General features: G+C 48.8%; 1 protein-coding gene across 1 annotated transcript; it reads left to right on the top strand.

Annotated features, from left to right (window-relative positions):
- The first annotated feature begins 17,242 nt into the window (after nt 1-17,242).
- LOC125531972 (ethylene-responsive transcription factor 7) lies at nt 17,243-18,361 on the top strand. The gene has a single exon (XM_048696162.2). It carries the CDS (start codon nt 17,596-17,598, stop codon nt 18,175-18,177), a length of 582 nt encoding a protein of 193 aa, XP_048552119.2. The 5' UTR covers nt 17,243-17,595; the 3' UTR covers nt 18,178-18,361.
- The last annotated feature ends 2,688 nt before the right edge of the window (nt 18,362-21,049 follow it).

Below are 21,049 nucleotides of genomic sequence, written 5' to 3'. Positions count from 1 at the left end.
GTAGCGTGCTACAACAGGTCTTGTACACTGGAAGAAAAGTCTAGGGTTCCCCTGCCTCCCATCGGCGCCGCCTTCGATCCACCTCGTCTTCGGTGGTCGTAGGGCCGTGGCGGTATGGTGGATCTCGGCCCTTGCCGATACGAGAGCTCTGTTTTCAATTGTTCCTTCGTGTTTTGTTAGACTTTGTGTCCTACTTAAAAAGATGAGATGACGACGGCTCCCTGGAGATATGGAATAAGGTTATCCCCGCCTAGGCCCGGTCCTGATGGTGTGTCTAGCATCATCGGTGGTCGTGTGGAAGTGTGTCTCCGACGGATCTGTCCATGGTGGAGTTGCTCGGATTTGGTCGTGGTTCGTCTACGTTCAGATGTTTTTAGGTTGCATCCTTTCGATCTACGCTACTCTTATCAGTGGCGGTTATGCTGGTCTTATGGGGACTTAGCATGACGACTTCCCTACCATCTAGTCCAACAAGCGCGTCTTCGGTTCGCTTCAGTGCTTGTAGTTGTCGCTAGGTGATCTACGAATCTGGATGTAACTTTTATTATTTCTGGTGTTCAATTGTATTGTCATGATTGAAGACTAGCACAAATGCCCGTGCGTTGCAGCGAGAGAAAAATAATAATATCACAAACATCTAGCCTAATAATCATGACTCAAAGACTCCACCTCGCGCGTCGTGCAAGTCCATGTCCTCTATTTTAACACGGCATCCATCTATCACGGCTTTTCCTAATTTCTGCCCTCACTGATGGGTACCCCGGGTCCATTTGATCATAATGCATCTAGACGTGGTCAATCCCAAGGCGATGAGCTTGACCATCACATGACACACCTGTCATTGAATCGCACCAGCCCAATGGATTAAACTGCCCCAATGCAAGGGAATGTTTAAACTAATCTGTTGAGGTGGGGTTGAGCGGTGCCCTCTGTGTCCCTCGGGCACATGCTCCATGCAATTTCTCCTGCACAACCCTCGTGCTTCGTTATGGAGCAAACATCCGTGGCCCTGTACGAAGGTTGTCCAGATCAAGGACCTAGGTTATGACCTAGGTCGCTAATGTAAAAAACGATCGGCCACTCCGTGGTAGGGTTCTTTAGGAGGCCAGTTCAGAACATTGGACATGATAATGTGCGGCTAACGACAATGTTGGACACTTATCCCCTACCACATTGAGCGCTAACTCGGTAGCATGCCAGACGGTCACCGCAAGGCAACTCGCCTACAACTCCAAGCAACTAATATCAATTGATGATTCTAGGGGATGCACCCACTCCCATGACATGTTCGCTTCACTGCATGCACCCACTGCCACAGCAAGATCTATCATTTGCTAGTTGTGTGGAAACCGTGCTTGCTTGCCCTGGTTGGCTCTACCAACTCAGCCAAATCAGTAGTTGTCTAATTCTCTCTTCTGGCTGCGTTGCTGAAATATATATGAACTTAGACTGCACAAGGTTCAGTAAATGAATATGCACACTATCAACTTGTGTGTGCCCTTGTCTTAATTTGGAGATGTGGGGCCAACATGTTGTTCGAATCCATTAGTAATGGCAGATTGGTGAAGCTATAGTTAGATCTCATAGTACTTTCAGGTTGCAATCTGAATTGAGCTGACGATTACTTGAAGAAAAAAACAAAAAGATGCAGTATTGCAAGTGCAAGTGTGAGTGCGAATTGTTTGGGATTGGGACCAAAAGAATGTTATCTGTTGTAGTGTATAAATACGATATAGCTCATTTTATTCCATGAGAGTCTGCTGGTGTAGTTGGTTAATGTGATGGGATTTACACCTCATGTAGCCAGTTTGAATCCCACTAATGCACGCGTTTTTTGCTTATTTTCCAAAAAAAAAATGGAACTCCAGTAGGCCCGGGTCCATGAGAGAAGAGTGTTCACCAAGACTAGTTCGCAGAACGAATGACGTACACAAATTGTGACTCGGTGTACGAAACGCTGCCAATTCTATTTGACCCTTGTGAGCGAACGTTGTCGCTTCGCTGACCTTTCATTCAGAATTTCAAAATTTCTTCAAAATTTTAGAAAATGTCCGTATCTTTTTTCAATAGAAGTTCATAATTCCAAAATTTATTCATGTTCTTAAAAAATTCACGTAATGAAAAAAGTTCACCATATAGAAAAAAAGTCCACCATACATTTGAAAACTCTTCACTATGTATAAGAAAAGTTCATCATGTATAGGAAATTTATTCAGTGTGCATTTAAACAAATCACCGTATATTTAAAAATGTTCAGTGCGTATTTGAAAAATGTGCACTGTATACTAAAAAAACTTCATTGTGTATTTTTAAATTCACTTTTTTTCAAACATTTCGGAATTTTGTTGCTAGTTAAAAAATTACATTTGAAAAAAATATTCACCGTATACTAAAAAATGTTCAGTGTATATTTATGGCCTAGCGCTAATTTTGTCACCACATTCGCCTGCAAACTAAAGGCTCCGTGTTCAATTCTCCCTCGGGCCTCCTATTTTTGGCTGGTTTTCAAAAAAAATATCAGGAATGTCCTATGTGCATTTATATTATAGCGCTGCTTTTCAACACCAAATGTCATAAGGGCGAGTGGCTAGCACCTTAGCCCTAAACCCAAAGGTCCCGTGTACGATCCTCCCTGGGTAAAATACATGTGGAAGTGTGTCTTCGACGGATTTGTCCATAATGGATTTGCTTGGATCTAGTTGTGGTTCGTCTACGTTCATATGTTTTCAATTTGGATCCTTTCGACCTACGTTACTCTTAATCAGCGGCGGTTGTGCTGGTTTATGAGGGCTTAGCATGACGACTTTCCTACTGTTTACTCCAACAAACGTGTATTCGGCTCGCTTCAGTGCTTGTAGTTGTCGCTAGGCTCGGTTCATTGTATTGTTATGATTGAAGATGAATAAATGCGGAAGTTTGCTTGCGAAGAAAAAAAGAATCAAATCTACGCCTTGATGCGAAATGATGGACATTTGGAAAGCATGGACCCAGCAAAGATCAAGACATTTTCATGGTAAGTACTTCCTCCGTACCATAATGCGAGGCAAACAGAGCTCCTAGTTGGGATTAAATTCTCAAACGTCATGGTCCAGGAGACGGCAAATATATTTGGTGCGGCGAGGATGAACATTGTAATTTGCCACTGTATTGTCACGAGATTCGTTTGGAGTGTGATTAGAAAGGCATTAAAAATTATTTTATTTGCTAGCGATTTTGCTTCGCTACTTTCTTTGTTGAACTTGAAATATTTCATTCCATCAACCAACGCGCCGAGCAGAATCGCTGGCTACAAAGTGCTGGGCATAGGCAGGGGCGTGACCGGGCCATATGGCTAGAGATGCAAGCTCCAACTTCGACCCAAACAGCGTCAGAGCGTCTGCAACTTTATTACAGGTTCGAGGGCGGTACTCAACTTGAAAATGACTAAAATTAAGAGAAGCAAAACCTTAATTTCCCTAGAAAGGACCCCATTGGAAGAGAGGTCGAAACTGGATGACTTGAGCGTATGGACTAGAACATTGCATCCATTTCCACCATGGCTGTGATGATTCCCAGCTCCTGTGCCTTGTGTATTGCCTGAAGGCATGCTTCAGTTTCAGCATGTAACACATCCTGTGCGTGTCTCATGTAGCCTGCCCCCGCGACGACCACATCACCTTCATGGTCACGAATAACACAGCCCCAACCTCCAGAGGCTGATTCACTGTTAAAACTGCCATCGACATTAATCTTGGGAGCTCCTTCAGCTATTTTCCCCCACCTGTCTGTCTTATGCACTATTGGTTTCTTCTCTGCACCAAAGAAAAGTTTGAACTCCTCCACTGTACTACTTCATGTTTTCCAAATCAAGCTAGAAAATTCTGTGTGCTTCCCTTAGTAGCAAAAGAAATGCAACGTATGGTTGGTGCCCATTCGCAGGAAAAGACAAAAAATACATCACGTGAAACGGGCTGAATCTAACCGACGAGATTGGTTAAGTTGAACCATTTTCAAAACTCGACCTAATTATACACGTACCCGACGAAGGAAGTGGCCGATACGTCTTCAACAAGAGACGGATTGGATCGTCCGGTGCCTGGTGAAAGGAACACGCCACGCGACGCGCACTCCACAGAAGTGACGAAAGAGGTTCCCTCGAAAAAACAAGCGAGGAAAGAGACGGCGGCGCGCGGGGGCCGAGGCCGAGGCGACCTGGTCGATGGGGGCCGCGCGGTCAAAGGCTCCGGGCTCACTCCGATGCCGTGCCGTGCTGCAGCCTGCAGGTCGGCGTCGCGTGAAAAGCCGTGTCGTGGTGAGCTGAGCTCTCTCGGGCGGCGCGACCGCGTGCCTGCCGCCGCCTACGTCTCCTCTCCTCTGGGTGCGCGTCCGCTGCACTGACGCGTGGGCTCGGGGCGCCGTCTGCGGGTGGGAGTGGTGGCGTGCACCGCGCGCAGGCTGCGAAGGCCGCTGAGCCGATGGAATTCATGGCGTGGCACTGGCGCAGGTGGCAGGTGGGCAGCCGCTGATTCCTGTGGGATGTGACCGCCCACTGGCTCCCCGCCGTCTTTCTGAACAGACATTACACCGGGTGACGATCGCTTTTTCGTTTTTCTTCTTATCTCCTTTCAACATTAGAGCATCTACTCAACATTTGGCTCTCAAATGACCGTGAACGTGCACGCGAACACTGACCGTATGGGCCTCAAATTTTATCATTTACAATCGTAAACCCTATTTGTAAAACATGTAATACATGCAAACACGTCTGTGATGGGTCACGGGTCTGTTAAAAACACCAAAAAAAATTTATACTTAAAATTTTCATATCCGTATTGGGCCGGCGGGTGTCGAATGTTTAGTCCCACCACGTCACCTGAGGAGCTAGTCGACCGGTTTAAATAAATGGATCATACAGAAGCGATAAGCTTCGGACATCATTGCATCCTTTGTTAAGGATATAGACTGTCAACTTATCACAGATAAGATTCATAGTCATGGTCTATCTCCTTCACAAACTAAACATTGATGTTTGCACGGCGCTTTTTGAATCACAATGTGCCGATAAATTCTTTTGAACAAAACAAAAATCTCTTTCATTGTAGTAGGGTTATGAAACGTATATGAATGAACCGAACTTGACACTCGGTGAATGATCATCAATTGATGAAATGCAATTTAGTGTCAAGCTATCTCATCCACACAACAAGAATTGATCGACCTATGCAACAACAAATAAGCTTGTCGCCATCCGCCAGCAAGTCTATTTAAACTGGTTGGCGTCTGCCTCACGCGGCGAGGTGGGACTTAAAGTTTGAGTGCATAGATGAAATAGGAAGGAGTTTCGGGTTGCTGTAGGTGGGACCGCTATGATCTGGAGCGGGGTTCTCGGTCGAGCCCGGTCGTGTCTAGACGCCCTCAAATCGTCTTTACATTTGGTACCGATTTGTGGGGCGCCGGTCAGTCCGGGCATATAGGAACTAGGTGAGGGGTCCGGTTGGGTCAATTTATTTTACTGGGTGGATATTGCGGTCGTTTAGGGAGGAAATAGGGGGTTCGGCTGTAGATTCTGTTAAGGATCAAGTGTGCAACGTCGGGATCATTTTAACATTGAAAAAAATGTCTTTCAAAAAAATTGAAAAAAATGTTGGGATCATTTTGTAAGAGCATGATTAATAATTCTATCAAGAGCCGGTTATATAGAGCTGTCATGTTATTTATAGCCAATGATATAGGCCACCCATACAATAGTTAGTTATACTATATAGTACTATACAACTAATAGATGACCTACATCATTCTCTCATAAAGATTGTTAGGTTCCATGCTACGCCGGGATGTAAAAGCATCTACAAGACTACAAGACTACAACCGGACCCCATACACGGCACGAAAAACTCCACCCAATCAGGCGCCCCATAATCGGCCCAAACGCCCGGACTAACCGGCATTCTCCATATTCAGTTCATATTTGGAACGGATATGGGGGCGTCCGAACGCGGCGGTCTGAGCTAGGCGGTTGTATGGTCTGAGCTAGCCGGCGGTCGCTCATTGCTCCGGTTGTTATCAAGCACGCTAGCAACCATGGGCGTGCTCTGCGAGCCATGTTGCCCTTCTACAGGGCGCTCTCCAAGGTGGCTGTGGGGGACAGGCATTGGATATCCTTCTGGCTTGACAATTGGCTCTCATGTATTGTAGTTTCAGCTGCCTTCCCTGTCTTGATCTCCCGGCCACGAATCGTGATGTGCCGGTTTGGCAGGCGAGGAAACGACCACTGATTGGTCCCATGTCTCACCTAGAGGGGTAGCTATAGCGCATCGCCCGACATACCGGCTGAGGGAGTCCTGGATTAGGGGGTGTCCGGATAGCCGGACTATACCTTCGGCCGGACTCCTGGACTATGAAGATATAAAATTGAAGACTTCGTCCCGTGTCCGGAAGGAACTTTCCTTGGCGTGGAAGGCAAGCTTGGCGATACGGATATATAGATCTCCTACCATTGTAACCGACTCTGTGTAACCCTAACCCTCTCCGGTGTCTATATAAACCGGAGGGTTTTAGTCCGTACGACGAACAACAATCATACCATAGGCTAGCTTCTAGGGTTTAGCCTCCTTGATCTCGTGGTAGATCTACTCTTGTACTACCCATATCATCAATATTAATCAAACAGGACGTAGGGTTTTACCTCCATCAAGAGGGCCCGAACCTGGGTAAAACATCGTGTCCCCTGCCTCCTGTTACTATCCGCCTTAGACGCACAGTTCGGGACCCCCTACCCGAGATTCGCCGGTTTTGACACCGACATTGGTGCTTTCATTGAGAGTTCCTCTGTGTCGTCACTTTTAGGCCCGATGGCTCCTCCGATCATCAACGACGATGCGATCCAGGGTGAGACTTTTCTCCCCGGACAGATCTTCGTATTTGGCGGCTTTGCACCGCGGGCCAATTCGCTTGGCCATCTGCTACGTCCCTGGCCGTCAGGTCAGATTTGGAAGTTTAAACTACACAGCGGACCTCCGCGGAGACTTGATCTTCGACGGATTCGAGCCACAGCCGAGCGCTCCGCACTGTCACGATGGGCATGATCTAGCTCTGCCGCCGAACAGTGCCCTGGAGGCCGCACCCGCATCAACTCCGACCCTTAATTCGGAGCCAACTGCGCCAATCGAGGATGGGTGGTTGGGCACCGCCTCGGGGGCTGCAATCACTACGGCGATCGAGCCGAACACCAGCCCTATTCTCTGCGAAGCCCGTGACTCCAAGGAGCTGGACTCCTCTCCAGACTCCGAGCCCTCCGCGCCCCTACCGATCGAACCCGATTGGGCGCCGATCATGGAGTTCACCGCCACGGACATCTTTCAGCACTCGCCCTTCGGCGATATTCTGAATTCACTAAAGTCTCTCTCTTTATCAGGAGAGCCCTTGCCGGCCTATGGTCAACATGATTGGGATGCGGATGATGAAGAAATTCAAAACCCACCCACCACCCACTTCGTAGCCACTGTCGATAATTTAAACTACGTGCTCGACTTCGACTCCGAAGACATCGACGGTATGGACGACGATGTAGGAAATGAACATGTACCAACACCTATAAGGCACTGGACAGCCACCTCATCTCATAATGTATACATGGTGGACACACCCAAAGGAAGCGACGACGAGGAACACAGGGATGCAACGAGGGATCGTTCACTCGAAAAGCAATCAAAGTGGCGACGTAAGCGCCGCTCTAAGCCCCGCCTCGATAGAGACAACAGCCATACAAACCCAGCCATAGAGCAGGACGAGCCGGCGGATGATGAACATGCCTTCGAGCAACCGTCCTGACGCAGCATAAAGGGCTTTCTAGCCGCGATCTCTCCTTCCTGACACAGCTCCTCCTTCATAGCTCTCATCGCAGAGCGAGCATCCTTGGCATCGGCAACGACCTTCTCTAGGTCCGTCTGTTCCGCCCGATATTCTTTTTCAAGAAGCTTGCAACGGTCAGCAGCGTTCTTCAGCTTCACGGCCATCTCAGCCATTTCCTTCTTGCTTCGGCAGTGAGCAGCCTGCTCGGCTTTCAGCTCTTCAATTGCCTTTCCGGTAGCCGCATCACTTTCCCTGGCTTGCTCCTTGGCTCGGGCAAGTTCCGCCCGAAGATTCTCCATGGCAGCAGCACCATCTGCATCAAGCGAACACATTGTAAGATACTGGCATAAAGCTCCTCTTACCAGGTGCCGCCGGAGGAATTACATACCTTGTGCCTCGTCAAGCCGCTTGTCGACAAGCACGATGTCGGCATCTGCCACGTCAAGTTGCCGCTTTAACTCGGCAAATTCATCAGTCCGGCTTGCCACCGGACACTTTCCCACCTACGTATGAAGGCGGCATATTAGACCTGGGATTATGATCCTCTGCGCGCCGTCACTTTTGACAACGCACAGAGTCTCAGGGGCTACTATCTACACAGGGTGCATCTTATTTATGTGCGACTGTCCAAAAAGGGTACATTATTTCGCGTACCTCAAAACCTGTCAGTAAACTCCTGACAGCCTTGTGCAATCCGCTCTCCACAGATGAAATCCTCTCAATCACCGTACCCATCAATGCACGGTGCTCCTCTGAGATAGATGCTCGCCCTAGCAGATCCTTCAACTCCTCCGACCGCGCACCAGATGGTGCCGGACTCATCCGATGACCCTATTCGAAGGCCGGACGCGGAGGGCTTTGGGGGGCCATATGACAACCTTCCGGCCCTGCCGGATTCGGAGAAACCCTCCGCGACGATACCTCAGGATCGCCCGCCTTGCAAGGCGGTACGGCAGGGGGAGGCATTCCGCTCTCCATCATCTCCGGAAGAAGATCCCCCGAAGACGAGCTCTGCTGAGAAGGGCTAAGGTCCGAGCGACAAGGTAAATTTTCGATTACTCTTCTCAGATATAACGCAAGGATTTCTCTCATTTCCTAAAAAGAAAAACTCCTCTCTACTTACGGCTCGGTGGAGGGCTGATCCCCTTGAGGGCATAATTCGGCCGAAGTATCCCCTGACGCAGGACCCTCTGACGAAGATTTCTTCCCCCACTTTGAGGCCATGGTCTCCGGGTCGTCAGAGGCGGTCCTCTTCTTCCCCTGAGGAGAGGAATTTTCGATTCCTCCCTTCCGAACAACCTTCTTCGAGGAGGCTGTAGCTTCCTTGTCCCCTCCCTCGCTTTCCTCCGAAGGCGCAACCTCCAACATCCTGACTAGCACGGGACCCGGCATGGTCTCGGGGAGGGGGGGCAGACACCTGATTAGCTTTGCTTTCGCTATCCACTCCTGTTTAAAGGACAACTCTTTTAAGGGCAATTTTATGACAAATATGCGGATTGCGAGTCCGGGCACAGGGCTACTTACTTGAGTATCAGGGCGGTTGCAGCTCAGACCTGCGTCCTCGGTCAAGTCCGGACACATTGCTTGTGATCCGAAGAACAATTTGTACATCTCTGCGGGCGTCGCGCCCATAAAATGTTGGAGAGCTCATGGTCCCTCCGGATTGAACTCCCACAGGCGGAGGGGGCGACGTTTGCAGGGCAAAGCTCGGCGAATCAGCATAACCTGTGTCACCACGATCAGACTGATATCTCTTTCTAGGAGATCTCGAATGCGGCCCTGCAACAAGGGCACGTCCTTGGACGGCCCCCAGTCCAGTCCTTTATTGACCCATGACGCTAGCTGTGGTGGGGGACCCGAGCGAAAAGCAGGCAGCGCCACCCACTTGGTGCTCCTGGGAGCTGTGATATAAAACCACTCTCGTTGCCATAAGCTGGACTCCCCTTGAAAAGAGCCCTCGGGCCATGGAGCACCAGCATTCTTGCTTATAAAAGCACCTCCGCACTCCGCGTGCCATCCCTCGATCATCTTCGGCTCTACTTTGAAGGTCTTGAGCCATAGTCCGAAGTGAGGAGTAATACGGAGGAAGGCTTCACACACGACGATGAATGAGGAAATATGGAGGATGGACTCCGGAGCTAAGTCGTGAAATTCCAGCCCATAATAAAACATGATCCCCCTCACGAAGGGATCCGTCGGGAAGCCTAGCCCCCGAAGGAAGTGAGACATGAACACCACACTCTCACCAGGCTTGGGAGTGGGAATGACCTGCCCTTAAGCGGGCAGCCTATGCGAGATTTCGCCGGTCAAGAACCTGGCCTCTCTCAACTTCAGCACGCCCTCCTCCGTGACGGAGGAGGGCATCCATCGGCCTCGAAGGTCAGAACCGGACATTGTCGAAGGTCCGAAGCGCCTGAAATATGGAGCCTTGGGTGTTGGAACTTGAGGCGAAGGGCGAACTCGTTTGAGATTGAAAGAAATGAGTAAGGCCTTGGTCTCTTTATAAGAGGTTGAATACCAAGGGCCCTCCCCGTGACCGTTTGGGACTCGCCTTTGATCGAGAAAACATACCAACGGGTACGACTGGGTTACCCACGCCCGTATTGATGAGAATCCCGGAATAAGGGGACACGATCTCTGCTTTAACAAGACGTGCCAAGGAAACCGCCTCGCTAAACGAGCTGAGGTGGGACAGTAAAACGATTTGAATAAAGACTTGGCCGTGGTGTGATGTCATGCTACGGAATACGTCAGCAGATTAGATTTGTGTAAATATTATTCTCTCTATGGCAATATGTGGAAACTTATTTTGCAGAGCCGGACACTACCTTTGTGTTCAAAATCTTCTATGAAGTACTTGGAGGAGGAACTCGCCTTGCAATGCCGAAGACAATCTGCGCGCCGGACTCGTCGTCATTGAAGCCTGGTTCAGGGGCTACTGAGGGAGTCCTGGATTAGGGGGTGTCCGGATAGCCGGACTATACCTTCGGTCGGACTCCTGGACTATGAAGATACAAGATTGAAGACTTCGTCCCGTGTCCGGAAGGGACTTTCCTTGGCGTGGAAGGCAAGCTTGGCGATACGGATATATAGATCTCCTACCATTGTAACCGACTCTGTGTAACCCTAACCCTCTCCGTGTCTATATAAACCGGAGAGTTTTAGTCCGTACGACGAACAACAATCATACCATAGGCTAGCTTCTCGGGTTTAGCCTCCTTGATCTCGTGGTAGATCTACTCTTGTACTACCCATATCATCAATAAGCTTCAGAACCGATAAGATCATACAGAACCGATAAGCTTCAGACATCATTGCATCCTTTGCTAAGGATATAGACTGTCAACTTATCACAGATAAGATTCATAGTCATGGTCTATCTCCTTCACAAACTAAACATTGATGTTTGCACAGAGCTTTTTGAATCACAATGTGCCGATAAGTTCTGTTGAACAAAACAAAAATCTCTTTCATTGTAGTAGGGTTATGAAACGTATATGAATGAACCAAACTTGACACTCGATGAATTAATGATCATCGATTGATAAAATGCAATCTAGCGTCAAGCTATCTCGTTCACACAACGAGAATTGATCGATCTATGCAACAACAAATAAGTTTGCCGCCATCCGCCAGCAAGGCTATTTAAACTGGTCGGCGTCTGCCTCACGCGGCGAGGTGGGACTTAAAGTTTGAGTGCAGAGATGAGAGAGGAAGGAGCTTCGGGTGGCTGCAGGTGGGACCACTATGATCTGGAGCGGGGTTCTCGGTCGAGCCCGGTCGTGTCTAGACGCCCTCAGATCGTCTTTACATTTGGTACCGATTTGTGGGGTGCCGGTCAGTCCGGGCATATAGGGACTAGATAAGGGGTTCGGTTGGGTCAATTTCTTTTACTGGGCGGACGTTGCGGTCGTTTAGGGAGGAAATAGTGGGTTCGGCTGTAGATTCTGTTAGGGATCCAGCGTGCAACGCCGAGATCATTTTAACATCGAAAAAATGTCTTTAAAAAACTCAAAAAAATGTTGGGGTCATTTTGTAAGAGCATGATTAATAATTCTATCAAGAGCCGGTTATATAGAGCTGTCATGTTACTTTTAGCCAATGATATAGGCCACCTATACAATAGTTAGTTATACTACCGGACCCCTTACACGGCTCAAATGCATGGTCGGGCTGCCCGGCCAGTTAGTGTGTGGAAGGAAAAACTCCACCCAATCGAGCGCCCCATAATCGGCCCAAACACCCGGATTGACCGACACTCTTTATATCCAGTTCATATCTGGGGCGGGTATGGGGGCGTCCAAACGCGGCGGTCTGAGCTAGGCGGTTGTGTGATCTGAGCTAGCCGGTGGTCGCTCATCGCTCCGGTTGTTGTCAAGCACGCTAGCGACCATGGGCGTGCTCTGCGAGCCATGTTGCCCCTCTACAGGGCGCTCTCCAAGGTGGCCGTGGGGGGCATGCATTGGACATCCTTCTGGCTTGACAATTGGCTCTCGTGTGTTGTCGTTTCAGCCGCCTTCCCTGTCTTGATCTCCCGGCCACGAACCGCGATGTGCCGGTTTGGCAGGCAAGGAAACGAGCACTGGTTGGTCCCACGTCTCACCTAGAGGGGTAGCTATAGCGCATCGCCCTCTGGGACATACCGGCCACCATTCCTGTAGGGGCGGCGTGGCCATTTGGAGCTGCGCTCTGTGCGCAGTGGACGATGATCTCTCGTTCGCCCGCCTATACAAGATTTCCCTCTTCAGCGGGGTGTGCGCTCTGTGCGCAGTGGACGATGATATCTCGGGAGTGTGTGCGCCATTCAGGGTCAGGTTCTTTCCATGGCTGCTTGTCCAACGACGCATCTAGACACGCGACCTCCTACTGCGGAAGGTCATCATTGAATTGTGGGAAGCAGGGTGCCCTCTCTGCTCTACCGACATGGAAACTGCAGACCACTTGCTTTTCCAATGCCCTTTCGTGTCTGTCTTCTGTTATAGGGTGAGGGTGGACACCACCGGTGCGTTGGCGTGCGCCCTTCACCTCCTCGAAGCCCATGCGAAGGTTGGCGCCCCCTTCTTGGGGACTTTCGTGATCCTCTATTGCTGGAATCTTTTGGAACATCGGGACGCGTGGTCTTCGAAGGGGTACTCCTCCCCCCTCCCTCGCGTGCGCCCTCCAATGTTGTAGGGATGACACGATGCTGTGGTGGGAAAAACTATGCATGAATGACCATAACCATGCCGATGCCTAGCCTCGAGCGCGCCTCGTGATGTTGGCTAATACCCTCTTGTGTGTTATGTCCCCTCCCTCGCCAGGCTGTCTTGTTGGTTATGTTGACCTGTCTTACCACTGTATACTGTAAAATTATGTAACGCTTTACCGCTTTATATCAAAAATCAGAATCCCCCCACCCCCACCCCCTCCCTCGCGGTTGATTTTTTTTATAACGTTGCAAATGATATATCCGAGAGCTTGTAAGCATGGAACCAACAAACTAGAAACACCGAACATGTCTACAGCCAGTGGCGGAGCCAGGGGGGACGAGCGGGGGCCAGCCCCCAACGATCGAGCGATCATGCAGTAGGTACCGTGTAATCAGCGATCTGATCTCATGAACTCACGTACTCCCCCCCCCCCTATCTCAACGCGAATTTTGGGAAAAAGGGAAAAAGGCCCATGTGGAGCCCACTAGCGGCCACGTTAGGCAATTGGCTCTAATCTACTGGCCTGGGGTTCTCCCGTAATTAGCGTGTGCGTGGCCGCGTGGGATAACTGCGCACAAAGTTTTGTGGCCGCCGCTCCGAGCCTTGCCGCCCCACTGCCTCCGCTCCCCCTGCCCTGTTCACGATCTGGTTGATACAGCGACGACACAATGCAGCTTGATCAATTCTTACGGCTCCGATCAACAAACTAGCCAAAGGTTAAACACATCAGACTATCTAATCTCCCTGACTCTCTCAATTCGCATCTTACATCTTGTTTCATTGTCGAACTTATACATCAGTTTTTGGTTGCTTCGGTCGTGTGATTTGTGGCAATATAATTCTATCTTGTACGTCTCCCTAGAAATTATGGTGATTATGAAGCAAATTATCTAGTACAAGTTCCTATTTGCGATGCAAATTTTTTCTATGTCAAATTTACCTAATTTCAGATTGCAATTCAGCAGCTATGAAGAGAAAACTGCCAATCATAGAGGCCAATTTAAACTAATACAAGTTTCATATGTTTTTTTTTCATTGGATATTTGTTTACCTAGTTTGGCTTGCCCCTCCCCCCCCCCCCCCCCCCCCCCCACATACCTAAATCCTGGCTCCGCCCGTGTCTACAGCAGTATGTATTGTAGTCACATTTTGTTCCTAAATGTAAGACATTTATCAGTTTAATACATCTAAACTTAGTTTTTTGTTAGAGAAATATTTAAACTTTGTTTATGGCGATTTCAGCCTACAACCAAACATGACCCAAGGCCTTCCCAAGTTTGATCGACAAATCCCAAATTATTTGCTCTGGCTGAATTGTACACATCCTGGGTCTTGGAACTCGAAACATGTACCCATACGGCTAATTCATCATGTAAAGCGAAGCCCTCTCTTTGCCCGGAATCATGCAAAGCGGTACGTTCATATCCCAGCGGGAGTACCATTTGATTTGAATCTTCCGTGCCCGCCACAGTGGAACAAGGAACAGAGCCTCTAGGCCACAACCCCACCCGCATAATTCATTCACGATAGTAAATGATGAACCTGAAGATTATTAAATTCTGAATAATGTATTAGGGCCTCAAAGGGCTGTTTATATAAGATACAAAACTTGGGGGCCAAGGATAGTAGAGATAGATTACAATTTGAACTACCAAATATACAAACCGAATATATACTCTAATACCCCCCCCCCCCCCCCCCCCCCCGCAGTGTCAACATCAGGTGTAACAATGTTGAGACTGGAGCGAATGTCAGTGAATGCTGTAGTGTGGAGCCCCTTGGTGAAAATATCAGCAAATTGCACAGTGGTAGGAACATGAAGCACACGGACCTCGCCAAGAGCCACTTTTTCACGAACAAAATGAATATCAATCTCGATGTGCTTGGTGCGTCGATGCTGAACAGGATTGGACGCCATGTAGACTGCAGAAATATTGTCGCAATAAACAATAGTTGCACGCTCGATTGGTCGATGGAGCTCAACCAAAAGCTGACGGAGCCACACCGCCTCGGCCACAGAATGAGCAACAGACCTGTATTCAGCTTCTGCAGACGATCTGGAAACTGTAACCTGCCTTTTAGAAGACCAAGAAACAAGATTGTCACCCAAATAAACACAAAAGCCGGATGTAGATCGTCGAGTATCTGGACAACCCGCCCAGTCTGCATCAGAATAAACTGTCAAGCTTGTTGGAGAGGAAGAATTAAGGAGAAGACCATGATCAATAGTGCCTTTGAGATACCGAAGTATTCTCTTGACATGAGAATAATGAGGAACACGAGGATCATGCATATATAAGCATGCTTGTTGAACAGAATAAGATATATCAGGACGAGTGAGTGTGGCATATTGGAGAGCACCAGTGATACTGCGATATAGAGTAGGATCAGAAAAAGGTTCACCGTCGGCCGACAACTTGGTACCAACGTCGACCGGCGTATGACATGGTTGACAGTCAGTCATCCCTGCACGAGAGAGCAGGTCAAGAATGTACTGGCGTTGAGAGAGAAAGAGTGTAGATGAAGAGCGGGAGACAGTGATCCCAAGAAAGTGATGAAGAGGACCGAGATCGGTCATGGAAAATTCACGATTAAGAGAAGATATAATGTGTTGTAAAAAGGAATCAGAAGAGGTAGTGAGAATTATGTCATCAACATATAAGAGAAGATAGGCAGTATGGGAGGAGAAACGAAAAATGAAGAGAGATGAATCAGATTTAGACGCGGTAAAACCTATTGTGTGAATAAAGGTGGTGAAGCGATGAAACCAAGCACGAGGAGCTTGTTTAAGACCGTACAGAGATTTGTGAAGAAGACAAACAAAATCAGGAGAAGAGGAATTCTCAAAACCCGAAGGTTGTTGACAATAGACAGTTTCATTGAGAGTGCCATGGAGGAAGGCATTTTTAACATCTAACTGATGGATCGGCCAAGAGGAGGAGACAGCGAGACTGAGAACAATACGAATGGTACTAGGTTTTACAACTGGAGAAAAAGTCTCATCAAAATCAACATCGTGTTGCTGAGAAAACCCACGACAAACCCAACGAGCTTTATAACGAGCAAGAGTACCATCAGCATGAAATTTGTGACGGAAAACCCATTTGCCGGAAACAACATTGACACCGGGTGGTTTGGGAACGAGAGTCCAGGCGTTATTTTGCTGAAGAGCATGAAACTCATCACGCATAGCAGAGTGCCAAAGAGGATCGAGAAGATCACGTTTATAAGATGTAGGAATAGGGGAGATAGTGGGAACGGCCGTGAGGTTAAGACGTCGTGTAGGGAGGTGAAAGCCACGCTTACCACGAGTGCACATGACATGATCATTGGCCGAAGGTATTATAGGAACGGCATTAGATGGAAGAGGCGGTGTGGAGGAAGAAGAGGAAGAAGGAGAAGCAACAATAGGGGAGATGGGCGTGGGAGGAGAGGAAGCTGCTGTCAAGGGAGGAGTGGGGGCGCGCGGAAGGCTGTGGTGAAGGAGAAGTGGGCGGTGCAGAAGGCTGCTGTGGAGGCATGGAAGACTGATGCGGTGGTGGTTGTTGCTCCGGGACAATAGAGGTAGGAGCTAGACGAGGGAGGAGAGAAGATGAAGAACGAACAGAGGAAGGTTGGGTTGTGGATGATGTTTGTGTGGCAGCGTAGGGAAAGGTATATTTGTGTAACGAATATATACTCTAATAGAACCGACACCACCCCGAACAAAACGCAGACGGCTGGGATTACAGTAATTTACTACTACTGTGGCAATAATGAATTCCGCCAGACGCCCGTAATTTCCACCGCCGAATACACTTCAATTCCGTCAGGCGTCGCCCGTGACAGTGAGGCCGCGTCTGCGTGCCAGCCGCAGCACGGCGCACGGAGGATACGATCCGATCCAACCCAACCCAACCCTACCCCCTACCCAGCGTCACGTACTCCCCACGCTGCACCGCTGGGCGGGGCGGGGCGGTTCGATTTGAACGCCACCGAATCTCGGCGCGCAGTCTGCCGCCCCTGTGGAGCCGATCCGATCCGATCTAGTGCGGCCGGAGCGCGCTCCACGTCGCGGACAGCGCACCCACAGCCGGCGAGCGAGCTACGCGTAGTAGCGGCGGCACAAGCCAAAGGAAACGTGTTATCCCTGCTGCCGACGCGGGAGAACAAAGTAAACTCGGCGAAGACCGGTCTCGTGTGGGAGGGAGGGAGAGTGAGGACGAAGGGTGCGGAAGGTGGGAAGAAGCGGCCGCCCACCAACGCTGGCTGAGCTATCCCTCCCGCGCGGCGCCTCCCACCCCACCACGCACCCGCACGCGCCTCCTCCCCCTTCTTCTACCCCCCTCCCCCGCCCCTTCACACCATCACAGCCCACCCCACCGCGCCGCCTTCTCCTAGCTCCGACACAGCGGCAGCCCCCTCTGCGCAGAGTCAACAAGTCAAGCCTTTCTCAAGCCCAGAGCAGGGTAGACGCCCGGCCTGACCAGCTCGGGGCAGCACCCTCGGCCTCCGGTGATAGCCACTAGCCAGCCGCGTCTCGGCGAGGAAACAGCGGGAGCTGGCTCAAGCGATTGCCGGCCGGCGTTCTACTACTATGAGGAACGGCAGCACCGTGTGCGACGCGGCGGCGGCTGTGGGACTGGGCGTGGCGCCGCGGTACAGGGGGGTGCGGAAGCGGCCGTGGGGCCGGTTCGCGGCGGAGATCCGGGACCCGGGCAAGCGGGCGCGGGTCTGGCTCGGCACCTACGACTCCGCCGAGGCCGCCGCCCGCGCCTACGACGTCGCCGCGCGCACCCTCCGCGGCCCGCTCGCCACCACCAACTTCCCCCACGACCTCGTCTCCTTCCCCACGCTCCCCGCGCTCCCGCCTCCGTCTCGACCGGCTTCCCCCGGCCCCGCCTGCAGCGCCAGCTCCACCGTCGAGTCCTACAGCGGGCCCAGGGCCGCGAACGCGCCTCGGGTCGTGCCGCGCGTGCCAGCGCCGGCACCTTTGCCGGCGAAGCTCCCAGGCGGCGACGCCGGATGCCAGAGCGACTGCGCGTCGTCGGCCTCCGTCGTGGACGACGGCGGCGACGAGGCTGCCTCGGCCGCCGTCCGGCCGCGCGCGCCCTTCGTGTTCGACCTCAACCTTCCTCCGCCGTCGGACGAGCTGTGCACGGAGCTGCGGCTCTTCTAGGACGGATCCACCGGAGCCGGATCGCGGGACGAGCTGTGCGCCAAAGCTAGCGATTTTAATTTTTTTCTTCTATTCTTTTTCCTCCTGATTAGATTAGACAGATGATGTGTGCAAGAGAAGACCGATTGTACCACCAGCACTACTACTATTCTTTACGCGATAAGAATTGCGGTTGATTGATTGATGCCCAAATTTTGCGATCTGATTAAGAGTTGATTTTTGCTTGCCCACTTGGATGCAACTTTATGGACATCTTGCGTGCGAGTGTAACCGGAGAGCATTCGCAGCAACTTTGCGAATTGCGAGCAAGAAATGCTTCGAATACGACCGCTGAATTGTTTATTAGTGGTGGGGTTTTGAGATGTTCTAGCCTTCGCCCGAGTGGTTCATTCACCTTTCCTTTGCTCCCTCCCTCCCTCCCTGGTATTTCTTCTGTGTTATATTTTTTTGCAGGGTTTTCTTCTGTATTCAGACTGGACTGATGGTTCCTCTTTTTTGCCAACACTGCACTGCTACGGCCAGTAACGAGATTAATACTTATGGGCCCACCAATTTGAAGAAGATGGTGGATCATGTTCTGGGTTTGTGGTTCATGGATTTTGAGGAGTTTCATGGCGTGTTCTAACATGTGGATGACATATCAGCGATGTAGCCGCGTCGAGCTCAGGTGAAAAGATGATTTGTCTTCTTTATTCGTTGATGCTGCTCTGGTTATGCCGGAGTTAGAAGACGAATGTTGGTGACAAGCTCAAAAGATTCTTCATTCTAATTTTCTTTCTTGACTAGTGTTTCCTTTTATAAAGTCAAGCGTTCTACTATTTTTACAGTTTTGTCAGGTCAATATTTACTTGAATTGTATTATATTCTTCACGATATAAAAAGACATGTATCATCATAAAAAAAACACTACTAAACTGCCTATTGGCCCACCAATTTGAACGCCGTTTGAAATAAATATTGCTCCCTACAAACCACATTACTTATCGCTGATTTAGTAGTAGCAGTACCGATATTAGTCTTTTAAAAAACATACCGGTATTACTCCCTCTGATTTACTTGTAGTACCGAAATAACTAGATTGCTTATGCAACCTTCCAAACATATCCGAGTTCTCTATATTCAAACCAAATAATCTGAATGCAAGCTACCTAAGGAAAATATGTTTTTGGATTAAAAAATATTTATGATTTTGAAAAAACATTTCAAATCCTAGAAAAGTGAGCATAAGTCTGGAAAAAAGTTAAATACTCCAAAAAAATGTTTGCAAATTTCAAAATTTACTCATGATGACTAAAAAATGTTCTCAGATTTAATTCTTTCCAGATTTTTAAAAAATTCGTGAATGTGAAAAAATATTCAAAATATAAAAAAATGGTCACATATTTCAAAATGTTCTCGTATTTCAAGAAAGTTTTCATGAGTTCTAAAACTGTTCACAGATTAAAAAACTTTATGAATTTGATAAAATATTATATATGATTTTTTTCTCAGATTTTAAAACTTATTCCTTGATTATATTAAAATCGCAAAATTCTAAAAATGTTTCAAATTTCAAACCTTGTTCCCATATTTCAAAAAATGTTCATGATCTTTAAAAAGATGTTCATGAATTGGAACAATGTGCCAAATTAAAAAAAGTTTAAAGTTTTGAGGAACGTTTCCACATTTCAAAAGTATCCATGACCTACACAAACGGTTCCGTAATTCAAAAACAAAAAACGAAAAAGAGAAAAACAACAAGAAAAAACAAAGAGAAAAAGGAACACCCGAACGGCAGCCTACCACAAGGAAACTACCGCACTGCTACTTTGCGTGACAACGGAACGAGAAAGTGGGCAACATATCTCGTGAATCCCAACTATTTGTGTGTCCATGTATCCCCTTTCTTTTCATCCCCACGATCTTAATCGTATGAATTATCAGAGTTTGTGGTAATTTTACACTAACACGCCCACCCTCCGACTAAAACCAACAACTTAATTTTGCAACAATACCCCAACTTCTGTATGCGTCGTGCGCCGCCGCCACCGCCGAACTGCAGGTACCTCTAATTTCGATCGATTTGATCCTAACGTGCACCGGCACCCACCCGGCCGCCCCCATGCAGGTAGCATCCCAATCCTTTACGTGCTCCTCTACTCCCATGTTAACACGAACCAGACAAGCACCAACAAGTGCCCCATGCTTGTACTTCCCCAATCTGATCTATCTCATGTATAACTGAAATATTCTGCTGCAGGCTGCAGCGGCGACTAGAGATGGACAAATAGCAAGTATGTCTGATTTCAAAACTGAACAAAGACATCGCAAGCCACTTCTCGTAGTTCAGAAGCTTTACTGAACAGTATTTGCTTCGACCACGTAACTCAGAAAGTTTCAACACATAACGGATCTAGTCACTTCATTTTGTAGATGTTCAGGGGAACCTTTCATACTGACCTTTTGCTTATGGCATTGATCTCAAAACCGGACAATGTTGTTGCAGACCACTTCCTTTAAGTCAAAAGGTTACTGATCAATACATGTTTTGACCTAGTTTTAACAATGCATAACTGAACTAGTCACAGAAATTTTTCACAGTAGCAGAGAAGGCTTATTTTTTGCCAAATGCCAAGCAAACTGACAGGAATTTCACTAACATGACTATGTGGGCAAGAATTGCACTAGTACAATCTGTTACTGCCTACAGCTTCAGGATATAAGCAAACTGACATGCTATAGGATACAAGCACTGCACTAGTACATCTTCGGCATGCCTACATCTCTACAGGCTACAGGCTATAAGCAAAGCAATTAAGCATCGCACTAATACATCTGCTACAGTCAACAAACAGCTTCCTACAGACGTCATGCTACAACATCGGGACTGTCG

This window comes from Triticum urartu, chromosome 2A (genome assembly GCF_056163025.1).
Source record: "Triticum urartu cultivar PI428250 chromosome 2A, HENAU_Tu73, whole genome shotgun sequence".
Lineage (NCBI taxonomy): Eukaryota > Viridiplantae > Streptophyta > Magnoliopsida > Poales > Poaceae > Triticum > Triticum urartu.
This window is presented reverse-complemented; position numbering and strand designations above follow the sequence as displayed.